The 20,325-nt window shown below is 45.1% G+C and overlaps 1 protein-coding gene across 1 annotated transcript; it reads right to left on the bottom strand.

Annotated features, from left to right (window-relative positions):
- Positions 1–468: 468 nt before the first annotated feature.
- Positions 469–19,773, bottom strand: LOC128082147 (E3 SUMO-protein ligase RanBP2-like). Its single transcript, XM_052686019.1, is given in 17 exon segments — positions 469–1,518; positions 1,521–1,562; positions 2,074–2,126; positions 2,129–2,170; positions 2,339–2,477; positions 2,967–3,036; positions 3,126–3,307; positions 3,511–3,657; positions 3,745–3,882; positions 4,233–4,391; positions 4,761–4,883; positions 5,223–5,621; positions 6,395–6,892; positions 11,995–12,072; positions 13,269–13,865; positions 14,624–17,604; positions 18,809–19,773. Coding segments are annotated over 11 exon segments (2,103 nt in total). The 5' UTR covers positions 4,842–4,883; positions 5,223–5,621; positions 6,395–6,892; positions 11,995–12,072; positions 13,269–13,865; positions 14,624–17,604; positions 18,809–19,773.
- Between the last annotated feature and the right edge of the window lie 552 nt (positions 19,774–20,325).

Below are 20,325 nucleotides of genomic sequence, written 5' to 3'. Positions count from 1 at the left end.
AAAAGGCACTCAGCACTTCACCCTGACATCTTAAACAGCGCCTCGCACACATTCCAAAATCCTACCCGCAGCTCCCTGTCTCACTGCAGACCAACGCTGAATCCTGCATAAGGCACGTTTCTGCTCTCACGTGCAAACAGCTACAGCTCAGCATCACTCAAGTTGAAAGTCTAGGATTTGGAGATCACAGACCTGCACTGGCACTGAAAGAATCGACGTCCTATTAAGACAGAAGAACTCAATGACCAGCACTAATGAATGACTGACTAATGAGCAGCACAGCTGAATAAATTACTAGCTCAGTTAACGCTCACCTTCTTCCAGAACTTTAAACGAGAAGTCGGAGGGCCCATCTTGTGCTGGAGGAGCCAGCTTGGATGCCTCGCTCTCCCAAGGTTCCTGAGCTGCACTGCAGCTTTTGGCTGCTTCAGCCACTCCCGGTTTTTCCTGCTCTGCTTTCTGAGATGTTCAAATTCCATCAGCGCTCCTTCCTGGAGGATTAAAGCCGAATCCAAAGAGGGAACCGATGGCCGAGGTCTTGCCAGATGGGAATGTCTTTTCGTTACTGAAAACGCTCTTGACACATTCAGACCTCAATACAAACTTTGGAGCAGACACCACGGTTTTTCTTGGCGTTTCACAGGTGCTTAAAGCCTCTGAGGCCTCTACAGCGGCATCAGAACCATCACCACCATGGCTGAGGTCGCTGTGTTCCCTGGTAGCTTCCTCCAGCACAGCTACAGAGTTGGCACCACAAGGAGACGCTTTGGCTGCGTTCGTACCAGAAACATGAGCTGTTATCCACGTGCCTTTCTCACAGCTGGGCTCACTCTTGTCCCTGTTTGCTGTTTCTTGAGATTGGAGTGTAACTCCACCACCTGAGGGCAGTTCATTTTTGTCTTTTCCATCCATGTTTGTCAAGCCTGCTGTACGCTCCTTGGGCGGATCGTCTTCCTTAGCGCAATTTGTATTGCACTCCTCTATGCCAAATTTAAATCCACCTGGAGGCATCCACACTGAGAAGTTACATCTTCCCTCTGCAGGCTCCGCTTCAGCATCTGCCAGATTCTGAGAGGTACACGCTGGGGTTTTCCCATCGAGTTGAAAGGACAGTTCTTGAAGAGATACTGCTGAACGAGTTTTGTTTGCGTTCTGCAGGGCAGCACATTTTGGGGCAGCGGGTTCATTTCTCACTGCAGAGATGTTACAGTCCCACTGCCCTTCCTTTGTCGCAAAGGCGGATCCTAATTTGTCCTGTGCGGCACTGACACAGGACTCTGCAGGTTTTAAACCTGTGGGTGCAAACGCAGGTCTTGTAAAACAGCCTGCTTCAGGCAGAGGTGGATTTGCGCTCGCCTGGGGCAGGCCGTAGTTGTAGCGATCATCACCTCCACGAGGAGAAAGGATTCCAGCAGACGGAGCATCAAAACACACAGGTGCACCACAGGTGCCTTGAGGAAGCACAGCAGCACAAGTGCTGTGCAGAGGCGGCGCGTGGATCGCTTGTTGCTGAGCACGTCGACGTGCTGAGGTGCAGCTCCGTTCGTGCCACAGACAGGCGCCTACAGAAAAACACACCGTTACTTCCTCGTGCAAAAGGAGAAAAAGGGACCAGGGGGCTGAAGCCCATGCAACGTGCACTCTTCATAGCAAGGTGCACCTTAAAATTAGATTTCAACTCTCATCAGTTTAAACTGAAATCATACGTTCAAAACTTGGATGGTACCTGAACACACAGACTGGAGAGAAGCGTAAGTGAACTGACTCATTTCCTTTAGTACCAAAAAAGTCAAAACCAGCAAGTCCCCACACTACTTTGGGGAAAAGAACATCGCAGACAACGAGCAGAGGACATTGCCAGCACGTTAAAAACATCTTTTGCTGGCTGCTTCTCCCAAACCCCACGTCCCAAAGATCAGCTGATAATGGAACTTTCTGCCTGTCTCCAGCAGACCTCAAGTGTAGTAAATGCTCTCTAGGGAACCGCAGTGATACCCAGCTGCACACAGAATCACAACCAGCTGTTTCCAACAAATCAGTAGAAATGGCTTGAGCAGATTTGTTTGTCCTCACCTCTGTTGGTGGTACATTGGTTGCAGCAGTTCTTCCAAGACACTGCGAGTCACAGCAGGTGACTGGCTACTGCAAACAGACGGGCCAGAGGTAGCAACTGAAAAGGAACACCAAGAAAAGGGTTTGCATCCAGCTTTCATTTCTGACTTGAATGAACTTTCCCCAGGGACCAGTTTTACTCATTCATCTCAGAACACTGCAGAAAGGTTTTAAGAAGTCTCACTGTTTAGCTAAGCGGTCAATTAAAAATCCAGCATCGACTTACCCTTCCAAGGAGCTTCACGAAGGTGTTGTGCTCTCCCATAACCATCTGACACAGTATCTGCTCCACAGCTTTCAGCAGGCCAGCGATGAGATGGCACGCTTACACTGCAACTGTTACGTTTCATTTCCCGTGTTTCATTCTGTTAAAGACAGGGTTTCAATTAAGAGAATGGAAACGTATGAAACACAGGTATGTGGGGAAAACCCAAGGAATGATCCCTACGCTCCTTTGCTATTTAACAGCACGTTCAAGATCTGAGACAAAAGAAAAAAGAAGAGTTAACTGCTGCAATAATCCACGATCTGCCCATGCTTTACAAAACCGAGACTGTGCCCTGAAGCTAGAAATAAACCCAGAACCAAGATGACAACAGCTAAGCTGAAGAAAGCACAACTTTCTGCACACACAATCCTCAGCATTACTTCCTATATCTGAGTACCAAATTAGAGTTTGTAGGCAAAGTTTCACTCTTGCCCTGAATTTAAGCGGATGTTTATAGCAGTTCTCTTCACTGAGTTAAGAGGTAGCCTGGCAAGTGAAGCTTAGTTCAGTGCTTGGGTGACAAAGTACTTACCAGAACAAAAAGATCAACTCTTCTGCATCCAGTATAGTGACAGAAGCTGTTTACCTTTAAAGCTTCCACTTGCTGACACAGCTTTTGAAGTAAGGACTTGTGATCTTCTGCCCACTGCAGGAGAGTCTGAGCAAAGAAAATAAGAAAAGCTTACTGAACTTGGATTTTCTTACACAAAAGGAACACTTCCCTAAAAGAGTAACCGGCTAATAGAGCTGGTAGGTGTTAGTTGGTGAGAAAGAGAACTTCTTGGGTGATGGAACTGCATCTTTCTCTTCCACGTGCGCAGCTCGTGAGATGTTTCTGGAGGCAAGACTTCCCTCCTCACCGTTCTCCCCAGGCTCCCGGATCACTGCCTCCAGCATTTCCGTCACAGCTCTAACAGATACCGGCAGCTAGAAATGGATTGGAAACGCAAGTCGTGATGGCAATTCTTCCTCAGAGCAAGAGACTGCGTCCTGATCTACGGCTGAACAGCGCACACGGCTTTCTGCAGAAACTCTGGGTGTTTTTGTTGTTGTTTTCCCCCAGGAAAGCCCCACACCTGTTAACATTAACTAAGAGGACCATTCACACAAGCATTAATTCTTTTACTTACTTGGGCAGCTACTGACAGGTCAGAGGAGCTTTCCTCAATGATCTTCATCAGGCAGTGCTGCCTTTCAATAAGACAGGCTCTGCGTTCTTCTTGTTCCTCTGGTAGCACACCATCACTCTCAACCTCCTCTGCCTTTCTTTGACAAAGCTAAGTAACAGCACATCGATCAGGAAGAACTGGTCAGAACGCAAGTGACAGAAAAGCATTCTGAGGTAATGCAATTTACAAACTTACAGTGCATAGGTTCCAGTACGAAACCACATTGTTAACAGCTTCAAAGGCTAATAAAGCATCATCAGTTTTGCCTTCAGCTGCACCCAGCGTTGCAAAAGCCACACGTGCCTCTTCTTCACAGGCCGCAACCTGGAGGACCTACAACCAAAGCCACAGACAAGTCACACACAACACAGTGTGGACACCCAGAACAGTCGGTGTAACACTGTAAGCATCTAGTAAGTAGGCAGATAGGAGGAGGTTAAGACTATGCCTGGTTTCCCTGTATGACAGGAAAGCAGCTTTTCAGAAAGCTGGTACTAAGGCAGTTCAGTGTCCTCCAACCAGAGAGTTTTAAAACTCCGAGGAGTTCAACAGAAAGATACAACCACCACCCATCAACACACAAAGCCAACCAAAACAAAATACCAACCAACCAACCAACCATTAGCATGCAAGCCCGCGACGTACAACCCCTCTTACTCTCCTCTTTGAATATCCGTCAGTACCTGGATGTCCACACCATGGAAATGCTTGAAGAGAGCATCAGCAGGTTCAGGAATACTTCTGTGCTTTTTGATAGTTTTCAAGCTAAGCAGAATTTCCTTCCAGTAGCAGACGCTTCTTCCCATAGATTCTTTCTGGTCGCACGAGTTCAGGCTAACGCCCTGTTGAAGAAGAGAAATTCAAACTGTCACAGAAAATTCCAATAAAATGTCATTCTTACTTTTTCTTCTCTGATGCAGTTGTTTTCTCGAGAAGTTTCAAGAGCTTTTCTCTGACACTTGGGACGTATTTCAGAAGGTCTCTCTATAGTCACAGAAAGTAACAGGGGGAGAAAACAACATTGCTTTTACCTGTGCTGTTCAGAGTAGTGAGGTAGAGAGTACTTGTCAGGCAAGGTGGTTGCTCCAGTCATGCCACCAAAATCAGCAGCACTTCTCAGTACTACATTCTCATCTGATTTTATTTAGCCTGTTACGTTTGCAAATCAGAGAAAAACAGACGGTACTTATTTACAGGCAATCTTAACTTACTGTTGCTTGCAGGCTTCTTGCCCAGTGTATAATTAAGGCAGGTGAAGGCCGTGTCTCTCCAGGGCTCACACAGTACTCCATCCATGCTGTACAAGAAGCTTCAGCTTGGCTGCCGAGTCTGGCCTGAATGTCAACAGAAACATTCCTCAGTTAGCATTCCCTCTTTTCCATCTGCTCACACGTCATTTGTTTGATGAACACAACAAGCAGCTTTAGTCCTAAGCCAGTACTTCTTTACAAATGCAATATTAGAAACGTAAAGCCCGTTTTTACAAAGCTCTTCACCATCTCACACCCCTGCAGCAAAAAACCTTGAACGTTCAAACAAAAGGAACTGGTTTTATGCAGCCCATGGCAATCAATTCAGAAGCCCTCTAGAAGGTTGCTTCCAGTATTTCCAAACTGAAGCATTCCTATGTTGTTTTTTTCTGCATGAGAGTACACACAGCATCCCACCAGGACCTTTGCTTCTCAGTACAGTTCTGCTTGCACAGCAGCAACGGCAAGCAAGGAGGTTGATGTGTGCCACGCTGAGTGCTGAACTTCTCTTGCAGTTCTAAGTTGCTAGTGAACACCATCCCGAGTAAAAAATCCTGCTTTGGTAAAAACAAACAAACAGAAGGAATTAGGGACCAAAAAACCGGCATTTAAATGCATTTAACAACTTGGGAAGCTTGCTTATTTCAAGGTCCAACAGGCAAATGGATTCAGGAGCATCTGTTTCCAGTCTCGATGTCTCGTGGGGCGAGTGAAAAAGTTGTTGTAACGATCTGCACAGTGGGAATAACACTGACACAGAATTCCACTGCAAGCCAAGCCACGCGAGGTGCTGGAGACCACAGCTGTGCATCCAAACAGCACCTGTGCAACAACAAGGGTTGTGAGAAGCCAGGGTCTGCGTCCGAGTCAGGAAGACCTGCCTCTGATCAGAGCTGGGTTTCACTGCAAGAGGAGCGAGCTCTGAACGTTTCTCCCAGCAAAGCACTTCCCACCAACCTCCTCCCACCTGCTCGCCTCTGTCTAACAAGCTGCTACCAAGAAGTTCCAAGTAAGATGCCGCCTTCTTCAAGTGACTTCTGCACCTGTTCACACTGCACAAATAACTCCTGCAGAAGCAACAGCTACTTCACAGAAGGGCGCAACCAAAGTGCATTGGCACTTGTCAGTGGTTTTGACAAAGCACAGAATGGAGATAACATCACACTTCTCCAACAAGGAAAATCTTTGGCCTACGAGCAAGAAGCACAAACTGTTTTTTAAGTTGTGCATTATGTATTTAAAAACACGATGAACAAACTTCTTCAGAGAGGCCGCAGTAGCATAAACTTCTATTTTATATATAAAACAGATGCACAAATATAACATACATACAAAGAGAAAGGGCCATAAGCCTCCTTGTTTGCACCCTGAATAGTCTACCTGTTTCCGACCACTAAGAGCCAAGTAGGAGGCCACCAGCATTCTACTCTTGTTACGCTCAAATTCAAAGCCAGACTTCACCTTCAAGTTAAGCTTAAAAAACGGGAAGACCTCATTAGTTCACAACTCATCCTGGAATTATTTCGCTTTCATGCCTCTAACCTGTGTTCACAGATTACACATAAATAAGTACGGGCCTTCCTGTCAGCACTTACCAGCGTACAAGCACACAAAGCTCAACAGGCAGCTTCAACTGGAAATGAATCAGAACAGACCAGAAGACAACAGTGTGGAAGCAGGAAGTATGTGAGAAATTCTTCAGAACCTGGCATGATGACGCTGCCTCGCAGCTGCAGCTGCAAGTGAAACTTCTTGCAAAGCACTCTCTCATAATGGAACGATGAACAGCTGTGACAGACACTTGTCTTTTGTTGCAAATGAAGCACTTGGAGAAGAACCTCCAATACAGAGTCACGTGTATGCAGAGTTTAAGTAGCATCTCTTACCAATATCGTATTTACTCAGTTCTCCTTGCTCTGGTGCCCGGGGACTGACATCTCCCACATCATCTGTGCCGAGAAAAGATCTCTCTTTAGAAGCTCCACTCCCAACGAGGCTTTCAAACAATGTAAATAAACTTTTGTTTGCAAAAGATTCCACAATTTATTTCAAGAAGTCCTCCTTGCCGTGGCTTAAGTTCAGCAACATATGACCTAGAAAAACATAATGTCACATAAGAACACTCAACTTAAACAAGGACAACAATATTTGATGCAGTGGGTTGTTCCTGCTGCTTCAGGCTGGGAATCAAGATTTCCCTTTATGATATTTACAAATTTCTAACTTACACTCTCCCTATAATTAAGCCACTCTTCTAGCATATGGGCTGACAGCAGTCCCAAGGCATTTTTAAATCCAGTTCTCCACAGTTACTGTGTATTTTTATTATAAGGGCGCTGCAATTGTCTTCAATTCACTATCACCTATCTAATCTTGACCTCTTGGATACTATTACTACCACCGTTTTCCCATCACTTGATGCAACTAAAGTTTCTTCTAGGCACAGAACAGAGATCAGAAGCTGGAATTTACCTTCAATCTGTAAGCAGCAGGATTCCCAGGGAAGAGTCCGGCAGCTTTCTCAACCCAGTGCTCTGCTCTTCCATCAGTGATGTCATTACTGGCAGCAGCTCTGCAATCTTCAGCACAAGACCCACCGCCCAGCCCCACGAGGACACGCGCTTCCTCGGCCCCGTACCGCCGGCTCCCCGGGTCACGTGACGCTCACCCCAGCCGCTGCGCGTCGCGCCGGGTGACGTCACACATCTGCGCGCCCGTTACCCGGACTCGCCCTTAGGCGGGCATCCCACCTGACCCCGTTCGTCCAATCGCCCCTCCGCCCAAGCTTTAAGTGACGGCCAGGGCAGCCAATTGCCTCCGCAGAGACGAAAGGGCGGACGAGGCTCTCCCAGAAGAAAGGGCGCGGCGTGCACATAACAGGCGGCAGCGGCAGCCAACGAGATGACCGAACGGGCAGGGCTTGCCAATAGGAGAGGCGGGAGGCAGGGTGCGCAGGAGGCCGCAGCGCGTGCGGTTGTCCGTTATGGCTATGCGGGCCGGTGCTGAAGGGAGAGAAGGGCCCTGTAGTGAAAACGTGAGGAAAAGGCTTCACAGGGATTAAGGACTGGGGAGAGGGGGGAGTTAGAGAAAGTTTGTAGAATCAAAAATGTTAAAAAAATAAGGGATGGCAGACACTGGGTCTGGGATAACGAGGGGATGAAGGCCGTAAAGAGAAGGCTTTGAGAACAGCCTGAGGACGCCGGGCAGCAAGGCGATTCGATGGCTGCAGGGCGAGCTGAAACGGGGCTGGGGGGGGCTGCCCCTCCCGCAGGGTCAGAAGTTAACAGGGAGAAAGACTGCGAGCCTTCGCAAGGAAGATGAGGATTCTTCAGCCCACGGCCGCCAGGAAGACCCTCACCACTCACTGCGCACGCATGAGCGTGCTGATGGGCTCAGAATGGAATGAATGTGATCTGAATTCCTGGGAACTCCTGATCACGTATTACTTTGGCCTCTACCTGGAGCACGCTTTTTCCTGATGCTGTGCAACTTAGGAGCAGCTCTCCCTCTTGCACCCAGCATTGCAGCCCTGATTAAACATACCTGCTTTTGTAATACTCTGTGGTCATAGAGTCTGATTCCACATATCAGTGTGCGCTGCTCCTCGGGGCAGCGTGTGCCAGGGCCCTCCTTGGGAAACATTTCTTCCTGCTATGGAACCCACCGAGCGCTCGGGCTGCCACTCTCCAAATAAACACGCGGTGCTGACAGACTTATTGCAGGCCAGGCGATGAATCCGCTGCTGGGACGGCAATGCCTGTGCCCAGTGGGCCCATCTGTGTGCGTGGGGGGAGAGAGGGGCGGAGAGCCTTGCGGGAGAGCCCGCAAGGGCCAGGTTAGGGGAGCTGTGGGGGCAGCAGCTGTCACTGAGATAAGAAATGTCTCTGCAGAGCTGGAAGTCAGGAGCTGAGGAGATACGAAGGGCTCCCATTGTACTCCTGAGTGCCCCTCCTCTCCTGGCTGCACGCTGAGAGCAGGTGGAGGCGGGAACAAAGGGCAGGAGCAAGGGCAGAGAACTTTTTTGCTTTTTCAATCTTCCAAGAAAAAAAAAAAAAAACCACAACTGAAATCTTTCATATATGCATGGAATCTATTGAGTGCCAGCCTGAACCACTGGTTCAGCACCTGCAGAAAGGAGCTGCTCAGCCCTGGAAGCAACAGGTGAAGGCAAATCCAGCTGTGTGACGGGAAGGGTTGGAGCCTGGCTGCACCTCTCTCAGACCTCATGTAAGGGCTGACTGCAACTGGGGAAGGATCTCTTTCTGGAGATCCCTCCTTGGTGATGCTTCTTCCTGTGAACCTGGAATCTTCTGATACGGGTGAGCAATCTTCTTCCCTTCCTTTATAGTACCTCTCTATGGTGCCAGTCCTTCCATCATCACACCTCTGTTGTAACGCCTTTCCTAGTCACAGGATCACAGAATGGCCCGGGTTGGAAGGGACCTCAAGAATCATTTCTTGCAATACCAATTCTTAACAGCAATTTTACAATGGAGCATGAAAACAAATCCACTTAAAATCAAGCCTGGAATGACAAACCTGGAGAGTTTTCAGGAAACACAACAGTGAAAGATAACATGAAATAAATAAATAACCCAACACAGCCACATTATTTAAATTGGCCTTGAAAGCTATCAGTGTCTAACTACTGTTATTTTAGAGTTGTGGATCTCTTTAGCAGCCACCAATTTAATCAGCCAGCCGTTATAAACCTTAATTTTTCATAATTGCACACAGGCTGATCCAGAAGTAATGCCTCCTGTTTTATAAAGCTGGCCCACAACATCACAGGTGGATGCTGGTGGGATGACAGCAGAGGTAGAACCTTCCTGCCAGCATTCATCCTACTAAAATTCAAGGGCAGTCTCAAACAGTGACATTTTTAGGAATTCAGAGGCATTTTGGGCATTGGGAAATACTACCCAAAACTCGACACAACATTTCAGACTTTGCAGTACCCTGTAATAAGAATGAGGCACAGCAGTGTATTGGGTTGTTTGGTTTTTGGAGACAGCATGTTCCATATCGAGGACAAATTTTAACCCCGTTTATATACAAAGTGACAAGGAAGAGTTGGAGAGGGGAAACAAAACACAGGTTGCCTTTGAATTAGCAACAAAGGCTCTTCAAAGGGCCTCAGACTTACGGCCCATGCAAAAAGCAGAAACAGAGTTAAACATGTCTGTAAATGGGGCATGTGCCAATTGGAGCTTCTGGCAAAAACAGGGAAAGAAAAAGGTTCCCTTGGGTTTTGGCGGAAGAAAACTCATGTCACGAGAGGAGTAATGGATGCAGATTATCAAGGATAAATCAAATTCTGTTCAGCAACGGTGAACAAGATTTAATTATTCAACCCACAACAGAACAATTACTGATATTGCCAGTTTTAAAAACAGTTATGAGAAACGGAGCCCCACCTCAGATCACCACCACTCTGGAGAAATATGTATGTAGTACATAATTTTATTTTGCAGATCCTGCACGACTGGATTTACCCGCCTACCAGCGTGGTCCATTCGGAAAAAGATACCATCTGTGTGCCTGGATGTGAAGAACGGCCTCACCTGAAATTATCCCCAGTGCCTGCTGTCAGAGCTTGTGACCTGAGTGCAGTGATGGCATTGCTAAGGGCACGTTGCCACTGTGACCAAGGCACAGGTTGGATGAACAGATTGATAACTTTAGGACAAGATTGAACAACTTTGCTCTTTCTTGCTAACTGCCATGTGTGTGGAGGCCCAGGAGGATGGGAACACTGGACGTGGATGGCCTGTGCAACCCAAATGGTGGGATAGCAAAACGAGTGCAGCCCATGAGGGAACAGAGCTCTGGGCTAGGACAGCAATCCCTGCCAGATGCAGGAATACAGAGAAATGATCAGAGAAACGGGGAAAAACGCACAGAAATTGAAACACGTTCAGATTACTTCACATGTCCTAACCTATAATGACTCAAAGACCACACCTGCCACGGTCCCCCAGAGCAAGGCTGCGTCTATATGAGAATTAAGTTTTGATATGAGATTTCTGACTTACGAATATTAAAGCCTTCTTCATAGTTTGAAGGAAAAGGCTGAGCTGTTGGAGGCTCTGGTCAGCTACATTTCTGCCCTTCTCGAGTGTAGTTCAAGTTTCATACACAGCAAGGTGTGAAGAAAAGCTCCCCCTCCAGTCCTAGAGTTAAAAAAAGTTCAAGCAGTAAATATCAGGCTACAACAAAGCCCAAGCTTCTGAGTTCAAGGACATCCTCTGAAGCCTAATTTAAGGCAGTAAAATTCACCTTCTTGCCTCAGGTTAATATCTCCAAGCTATTTTCAAAGATCTTTTCATTACTCTCGATACGTTTGCATACAGCTAGTAGAACAAACAGAGCTAATAAAGAGAGCCAAACACATACAGTGAAGGCCTGAAATTCCAGCAGTTCCAGCAGTGGGGGAAACACGCACCTGAGATCAGAGACTGCAGGGAATGCTCCTTTGTGGGTGGGATTTAAGTCACGCCAGGCACAACGCTCTGCTTTTGAGAAGGGCTGCTTTAACAGCACGCCATCTGGGAAAGCACACTCTAACCAGGTTTGTGAAGAGCCTCCCAAATCCTCACAGTCTTACTGCTCTGGGAAGCACGAGGTTCTCTTCTCAAAAACATTTCTTATCAGTGCATCCAGCGAGCACACACATCCGATGTTGTGACAGAGAACATGGGCAGAGACCAGCAGGTTGGAAGGTTGTCACCTTCGGGCCGGATCAATACTACAGATATCCGGCAAGCCCTTCTGTAGCAGAAACACGATTGCTAAAGCTGAGTAACGTCCAATGGGTGAGTATGAGTAAGGTGAGCCTCAGCACAGTGCTGAGGGATCCAATACTGACATGTCATTGCAAGTCAGTGCACAGGATGAAAAGGCAGTAAGGTGGGCCCAAAGATGGAGCTGCTTTGTCACGCTAAAAGGCTGCAGTGTTTGAGACCTCCAAAACAATCTGCATCACCAGACTAATCAGCACTTTATGAACGCACACCAAAGACCCCAAAGTTCCTCTCAGAAGAGACGAGTACAACTTACCTTACATTACTTCCACATACAGGATTCTACTTCTGACTTTATAATTCCATACTATAAAACAAAAGAAGACTTCTTTCTTGCAATACCGATTCTTAACAGCAGTTTTACAATTGAGTATGAGAATTAATCCACTTACCTCTACAGGATGCAGTTGCTCAAGAATACCAGAGCTTGCAGATTCAGAGTGCCACACCTGAGGAGTTTTCAGGAAATACTGCAATGAAACACAACATTAAATAAAAAATAACCCAACACAGCCACATTATTTAAATTGGCCTTGAAAGCTATCAGTGTCTAACTACTGTTATTTTAGAGTTGTGGATCTCTTTAGCAGCCACCAATTTACTCAGCCAGCCGTCATAAACCTTAATTTTTCATAATTGCACACAGGCTGATCCAAAAGTAATGCCTCCTGTTTTATAAAGCTGGCCCACAACATCACAGGTGGATGCTGGTGGGATGACAGCAGAGGTTGAACCTTCCGGCCAGCATTCAGTTACATTTTGCAGCCATGCGGCAGATGGCAGCAGAGGGCCAGAATGACAGCACAGCACCTGACATGGAAGTGCTCATGGAGCACAGGGTGTCCCTGAACTCCTCCACACTGAAAAAATCGCACCCACTGACATCCATCAATGCCTGCAGAATATTTATGAAGCCCGACACGTGGATGTGAGCACAGTGAGGCTTCAGCAGTGGCAACAGCAATGCAAGGTGAGCCACCCAGACAGCCAAACGGATTCATTTTAATTATTATTTCTTTCTAAACAAGCACAGCACGCAGGCTCAACACTGGAGGGAAAGGAAAAAAAAAAAAGAAAAGAAAAGGATAGTTAATGGTGGTGACCATGTTGAAAAACAGAGTTTTGTTGAGAGAGCTGAGAATTCACTTTATGTATCTCTTGTCATTTCTGTGGAAATAAATAGGAGGCATTCCTTTCAGAGCAATCTACGTACCTCAATGAGCCACCATCCTAATAATGCAGTAATACTAATAATAGGAACAGAGAAAAACAGACTCTCAGAATATCTGTTGTGGGGATGGAACAACAAAACCATCACTGCAGTCAGCTGCAGTTATTCCCTGGGAAGGAACTGATGCCAGCAGAAAGGTCACAACCACTTCCGACACTCAAACCATAGCAGCATGTCAGAGCACGCAGCCTTGGAATAAACCCCAAGGATAAACCAAATAGACTGGGAGGTACCAACCTTACAAATTCATTGTACCACTGTGTCGTATGGTAAGAAGAAAAGCAGGATGTTTGAGACTTTGTCAGGCACAGAACCTCCAGCACTGGAGGTGAGCAGTTCTGAATTCTCGGTATCTGGTCGTAATTTGCGTGCATGCACAAGCAGCAGTGCAACTCAATTTACAAGAGCAACCAAATGCATTCAAGGCATACTTACAAAAGACTCTGAGGTAGAAAGCTGCTTGCTGAGGAGAAGATCAGAAATGAGGCAGGGGAAGCCTGACAGATTGAGAGCAATTAAGTGTCTGAATAAAGAAAGGAACAGAAAGAACAGACATTGCTGGAATCTATCAGATGCCAATCTTCATTTGAAAAACATCCTGTACATGTAGAAGCAACACAGGATCAACCCGCAACTATTTATCCCACTATCTCAGTGATGATTGCTATTATACAAACTCTGTGTATTTTTAATACTGCTTTTAGAAAAAAAACCACAAATTCCTCCTCCAGCGTGTAATCAAATTCAAGTTCCTTTATGAGTTTAGGTAGAAAAAAAAGACTTCTGGTCTCGGTAACACAGCTACAAAAGCACTGTACAGGATACTCACAGATACGGCATAAACCAAAGCTGGCTCTTTGTAGCAGCACATTTCCTTTGTCTATTCCCCTTCTGTTGATGTACATTACCACAGCTTTGATGACAGTAAGGTTTCCTGGGCCATCTGTCATGGCTGCAGAGCTTCCACTTCCTTTAAGCATCCGTCCACTCACAAGTACAACCAGCCTGGCTGAGTAAACTATGCTGTGTGTGCTGAGATGAAATGGAACAGAGATCAGAAGAAAATAATTGCATCTCAGTAAAAATAGCTGCGATTTCTAGTCCGAGCAAATTAATGTCACATACAAAAATTATTTCCAACGTAAAGTAACCACATTTCTAAAACAAATTCTACCCATAGAAGATTACAGAACTATGCTAAAGCACATCTTAAAACATCAGTTCTGTGGCAGACAGAGTTAAGAGACCAGCAAGAGAAAGCACAGAAGGGCTTCTCCCTAAGGAATAATTGACTACAGGAGGTAGAGCTGTTTGCTGAGGTTTTTTAGTGAGAGTGAGCAGAAAAGAGGAAAGTAGGAAGGTGACCTCAGGACAATCTGAAGTAACATGGAAACGGGAAGAGCTGCCCAGGTGCTCTGAGCTGTTCAGATGACGTGACAGCCATTTTCTTGAATGCTGTCACATATGCAGAGACAAGCAGAAGAATGAAAATCAAGGCATTTGCCTTCATCTTAATAGCACTATATAAGCCACCTCTCTGCAGGACTACGGCACAGACAGTGCAAGACTACTAAGAACTGCACAGTAATTGCCAAGCCACGTTTTCAGAAGCCAGCGTGACAAAGTACTTCCCTTTTCCCATCCACAAAGAAATGCTGGCTTAGACACCAATCTCCAGTGGGATAAGAATACGGAGGTACTTCATGCTATTTTCTCAAACTGAAAGGTATCAAGTGTCTACTTAAGGACGAAATAAAACCAGCAAAAAAAAACATGGAAAGCACACTAACCTGGGCAGTTACTTGAGATCAAAGTACTCAAACAGCAGTAACTGTAGCAGGCAGTAGCTTATTTCTGCACGAGCCTAGCAGTCAACTTTGCTTGCTCTTAGATCTTTCTGCTTCCTATTGAATTAAGCCTTCTTTTTCTTTAAGGTATTCACCACACTTTCCACAGGACTGCTTTCATGCTTTACAAAAAAATAGCACAGCTGGAGAAAAAAAGACTCAGTAAAGCTCTCTGACAATACAGGGATGCAAACTTCCTGCCTGTCACCCAAACAGGCGCAGCGCCCACCCTGCGGCTCTTGTGCTGGCACTGCACACAGAGCACAGGGGAATCCTTCACAGCAATCAGCTGCTGAGTTACACACAGCCATTCTGGGAGAACCGGTTTGCTGCCTTTGTTGTTCACATGCATAGCACTACACCACGTTAGCACAACCATCTACACCTGGTTTTCTCCACCACACAGTGGGGAAACAAACAGCTTTCTGGCTAAAAATAAAAATACCCTGCAATGCAAAGAGAATGTTCCCAGATAAAACAAGGGAAAACAATCCAACAAGCAACCTCCCTCCTTCCCCTCAGCCCACCATCCTTCCCCCCACAGAACAGACAAAACAAATCCACAGGAAAGGAAAAGACACCACATGCACTTTCTGAGTTTTACAACCTGTGATTTAATTCCCAGTGTTGAGAACTTAATAAAGAAAAATCAATACATTCTCTGCCTGCATCACCACAAAAAGCTGCACATTAAATGAAACGAGCAACTGAGGGTTACAGCCTCCAGCCGCACCTCCTAACCAAAGCAGCTGGGAGAAAAAGTAAAAGTCTGTTAGCTAGTCAGTTTTTTAGACTGGAGCCTCAGAAAGTTGTAGAGATACCCCAGATAACAAAACCCTCACACTTAATTCTTTGTAACTGGAGACACACTACCTGAGAGAGACCGTAAGAAACATACAGCTAGATTAACTTCATTATGTTCTTTTCCTCCTGTGTTTTTCATGCTAATTCTTAAGAACATCCCCTTTTTGAATAAATCTTCAGAATCTGAACCATATCTGAACTCAGCTGCGTAGGCCAAGGTGAAAAAGTAACTCAAAAATGCCCTACAACTTGCACAACATTTTCCTCACAGCAGTTAAGAACGCTGACACCTCAGCGTTCCTAAGTTCAGACTGACAGAGGAGAGAGCTGCAGTTTCTCTCGTCTTGACGCAGCAGATGATGTGCTGTGCAGTACCTTAGGCAGTCCTTACACATGCAGCTTTAAAAGCTGTCAGCAGTGCACAACACTTACAAGCTCATGTTTCTGTTCACACAGGTTTGCTTTAGGATCCGAGCCCAGCATTTTGCACTGCTCCATCGCTGAAGGCACTGCAAGCTCCACAGCCTGCGGTTCTGCTTGTTGGAAATAATCCAAGTAATTTTTGTCAGGACGGTATCTCTGATAAAAGCAGAATTTATTTGCGATTGCAATGGCGGGCGTCCCGCAAGTAGGAGCGCACCTATGGACACAACATGACAGCCTTTATACCCTGTTTTCTCCCCCTTGCCTCCCCCCTCCCCTGTTTCCCCAATGGCTGGGTACTCCAGGTTCACAATCTTATCAGAAGGTTTACATTTGCTATTTACTTGTTAATTTATTTGTTATCTGGTGCCAGTCAGTAGTCATCCTGTTGTTTCCAAGATGTCTTCTCGGTGCTCTCCTTGTCCTATTGATATGGTGATTTTCTTTAAAGTCCTCATCGTTAAACAAAGAGCACTGGGGGATGATGTCAGGCCTTCTCAATGTCAGGCGCTTCCTCGGGCAGGCCATGCCTTGTTCTCTGGTTTGCTCTCGTGCAGGATATTCTTGCAGTGTGTATGACAAAATATATATATATACATATATACAGAGTGTGTTCCTGGGAACTATAATAGCGGAGATCATAAAATAAAAATAATATTATACAATTCTAATGCAGAAATAACACTTGATTCCCACAATTCCCCCCTTTTTCTTTTTTATACATTGTTGATTTCTGCAATTCTTTAAGGTTCACTTTTATAGACATCGCCCTCGTCTTCACTTTCTTTATCTCCCATCTCCTCTAATACCATAATTTTATCCAAATGTAATGGCTCCATTAGTGCTTGCTTCAGTAGTGCTCTCTCTATCAGTCACTCTACTAGTCCCCTCACAAAGGGGATAACACAGCAACCAGTGGCCATCAAGGCTGCTGCTGCTACTATCAACGAAGTAAATGTGGATACAGTCACCCCTTTCCATTTACCAAATCAGAACTCCAACCATCCAGTGACAGAAGTATCTATTCCTGATTTTTTTCTGCCACTTCATTGCCAAGGGTGGCACCAAGCCCTTGCAATGCCTTCATTATTATGTCATCCAGAGCTGTGTTATTGGGATAAAGGTTCAACAACGGGTACCCAGTGTTATATATACATTCCTTTATCATATCTTAGGAGATCCTATTTTCTCAGGCCACCCTACTTGTGGCATATAACTGTCCTGCAATTCTCTTTATTGCACTCTTTGTATAATTTGTAAATCTCCATTGATTATAACAGATGTAGTTAAACCAATCTACATTCTTGTTGATCATCACCCACCAGGACAGTGACTCAAACCCTGCAACAGTTTGATTTCTTGCCTTAAAATCATCAGGAACAACAAGAAGAGAAAAGTTTAAATCCTTAGCTTGCCCACATACCAAACAATATTGATATGTAATAATGTTTGTCACAAGAGATACATAAGTATTTACATCAAATGCTGCATTCATCAAATCAACATTTCTAACAGTTACAAGAGCCCACATTTCTGTCCTTATATTCACAATTTTAAGGATCCAGCTGATTTCAGTTCTCATTGTGTTCGAGGGACCTTCTTAACTCTAGTATGATGTATCCACAATGCTTTCACTGTTGTGTGGGATGTTAGCAGCGCCTGGAACAGACCTACCCACCTTGGTTCCAGGGGCAAATCTTAAAAGAGATTTGTTACATACATATTATCGAGCCATATCAAGGCCTTGGGCTCTAGTTCCTAGAACCAGTTTCTCCTTTTCTCAAAGCCATTCCTGCAGACTTATCACATGCTCAGTTAGTATTTCGCTCCCTACTTGGGTAGAAATCCCCTTTTGTACAACATAAGGCCTTCTGTACAGTATTTTGAAAGGACTTAACCTCTCTTTGGCTCTAGGTTTTGTTCTGGTACTAAGGAGAGCCAAAGGCAACAATTGTGGTCAGGATAGTCCAGATTCCTGTCCCAGTTTTACAACCTGTGATTTAATCAGACACTTCGTCTTTTCCCCTGACCACTCGCCTGTGGTCTGTGTGCTGTGTGCAATTGCCAATTTATTCCCAATGCTTGCTGACCTGTTGGACAATCTCTGCAATAAAATGAATTCCCTGGTTGAAGGGTATTGTTGCAGGACACCCAAACCTTGGAATAATCTCCTGCAAAAGTACCTTGGTTACTTCCTTGGCTCTATTGGTCCTGCAAGGGAATGCTTCTGGTCACCCTGAAAGGGTATTTGGTTAGAACTAGCATATATCAAAACCCTCATTTTTCCTGGCAGTTAAAAAAAAAATCAATTTGCAATTGTTGTCCTGGAAGGTTCCCTTTCCAACAAGCCCCACTTGTACCCTGTTCCTGGTACTAGGATTGTACAGTTACTTTCTGGTGTCTGTACCCCCCATGTTTTATTATGTTCTCTTAGAACCAAATGCTATAAAATACTAATGGGCACAACAGTGTGTCCATCTGGGTATGCACCCATCTGTCAGCTGGCTCTCTTCCCTTCATTAATTAGATTCCTATCCTTTCTAGAGTACCTTATAGGTTCTGACTAAGGTTCAGGTATTTCAAGTTTACTCTCTGGAATTAAAGCCGTTCACCAATTTCTTTTCCTTCAGCTGCCTGTTTTGCCACCTGATCCATCATCATATTTCCAGTTTCCTGTACAGTGTCACTCTTCTGATGTCCTTTACAATGTATAACAGCCATGATGTTCTTCGGTAGATTTACATCATGCTGAATTTGTTTTCCTTGTGTGTAAACAATCCTTGCTCGTACCACCCCAAAAGCATATTTAGCATCCGTCCATATATTTAAGGTTCTTGTCAAGGCAATTATTTCAGCCTTCTGAGTGGAAGTCCCCACAGGTAATGGTTTTGCTTCAATTACCCTGTCAGTAGCAGTTACTGCATGTCCTGCCTTACGGTTTCCTTGTCTTCACAAAACTGCTTCCGTCGATGAATCCAGGACTCCTCAGCATCGTCCAACGGTTCCTCCTGTAGCTCTGACCAACTTGCACACGTAGTCTCCATGCAGTCACACACTGCTGGCTTGGAGGCAGCTCTGCGTTGGTGTTCTGGGTGTTCAGCAAGTTGCTTCCTTCTCTTTGATCAGTTGTTCTTTCTGTTGAGAAACTTGATAGCCATTTAAATCAAGAAATTCAGCAAGCTCACAGTCCATTGCACACAGTCCTTTGTTACTGTAGCATCCACGTACTGCAGTAAAGTTCCACTGTGTGATGGTGAACCCAAATCTCAGGCTCACGAGTTGACCCGTTCTCAAAAATCATGGGGCTGTTCTCACAACCCTGGGTAACACTGTGCAGGTTAACTGAATTATTATTATTATTACTTTTAATTATTATATTTTTTTTTCTTCTCTCCATATTTGAGTTTTTCTATTCAAAGGCAAATGATTTTAGATTTCTTTTGCAAAACCAGGCAGAAAAAGGTGTACTTCAAGTCCAGAATGGTAAACCCCACCTGCTTATTCCTTAACTTGGTTAATAAAGATATACACCATGTGTTGTATATATTCAACTTTTCTATTAATTGCCCTCAAATCTTATACCAAACTATAGCTCTTGCCATCCAATTTTTCATTTGCAAGATTGGGTGTTGTATTTGGATTTCTATCCAATTAGTAATCCAAAATCCAAAAAGTTATTTTTATTTCTTTTATCCTCCTACAATCTTGTATCCTCACAGGGCATTGCTTTACCCTGGTTGGGCTGGCTCCCATCTTTAACTTAACTTTCATTGGGCTGCATTTTAGATTCTGCCAGGCATCCCTGATGCCTGCAATCCTGTGTATACCCAATTTAGGATTTACGTAACTTCTGGGAGTACGACATTGGCTTTAACAAAAGCAGACTTAAAATTTTCAGTCCACTGGTCTTGCTTGACAAGTAGCTCCAATTGTCTCTACTGAATTTGATCTCTACATTCAACTATTCTAACATGTCATGCCCAAATAATCGTTTTGAAGAACCTGGCATGTACAAGAATTTATATATTCCTACTTGTTCTCCTAGTCTGTATTTAATTGGTCCAAAAAAAAAAAGTAAACTTCTCTTGCCAGTAGCTGCTACAACTATTACGAAAATCATCTACGGGTAATAATTCTTGATGTAGCACAGATAAGACACACCCAGAGGTACCGGAAAATAAACCTCTTCAGCCTGCTTCCCCTGCTGCTTTCGGCCCTGGCAGGGTGGAACTCTCCCTGAGTCCTTCCAGGCTCCTCTTACCTCTTCTTCTAGGTGAGGACATCCCTGTTAACCTTGCTCAACTTTGCCTTCCTCAGTTTGTTCTTCCCAAACCCTTTTCACTTTTCAAACTCCCATCATCACAGCCATTACTAACATTATATTTCAGTTTCACCCCCTTCTCTCCCCAGGCTTCCAG

This window comes from Tympanuchus pallidicinctus, unplaced genomic scaffold (assembly GCF_026119805.1).
Source record: "Tympanuchus pallidicinctus isolate F22 unplaced genomic scaffold, pur_lepc_1.0 scaffold22, whole genome shotgun sequence".
Classification (NCBI taxonomy): domain Eukaryota; kingdom Metazoa; phylum Chordata; class Aves; order Galliformes; family Phasianidae; genus Tympanuchus; species Tympanuchus pallidicinctus.
The sequence above is the reverse complement of the archived record's forward strand: the minus strand, read 5'-3'. Positions and strand labels throughout refer to the sequence as shown.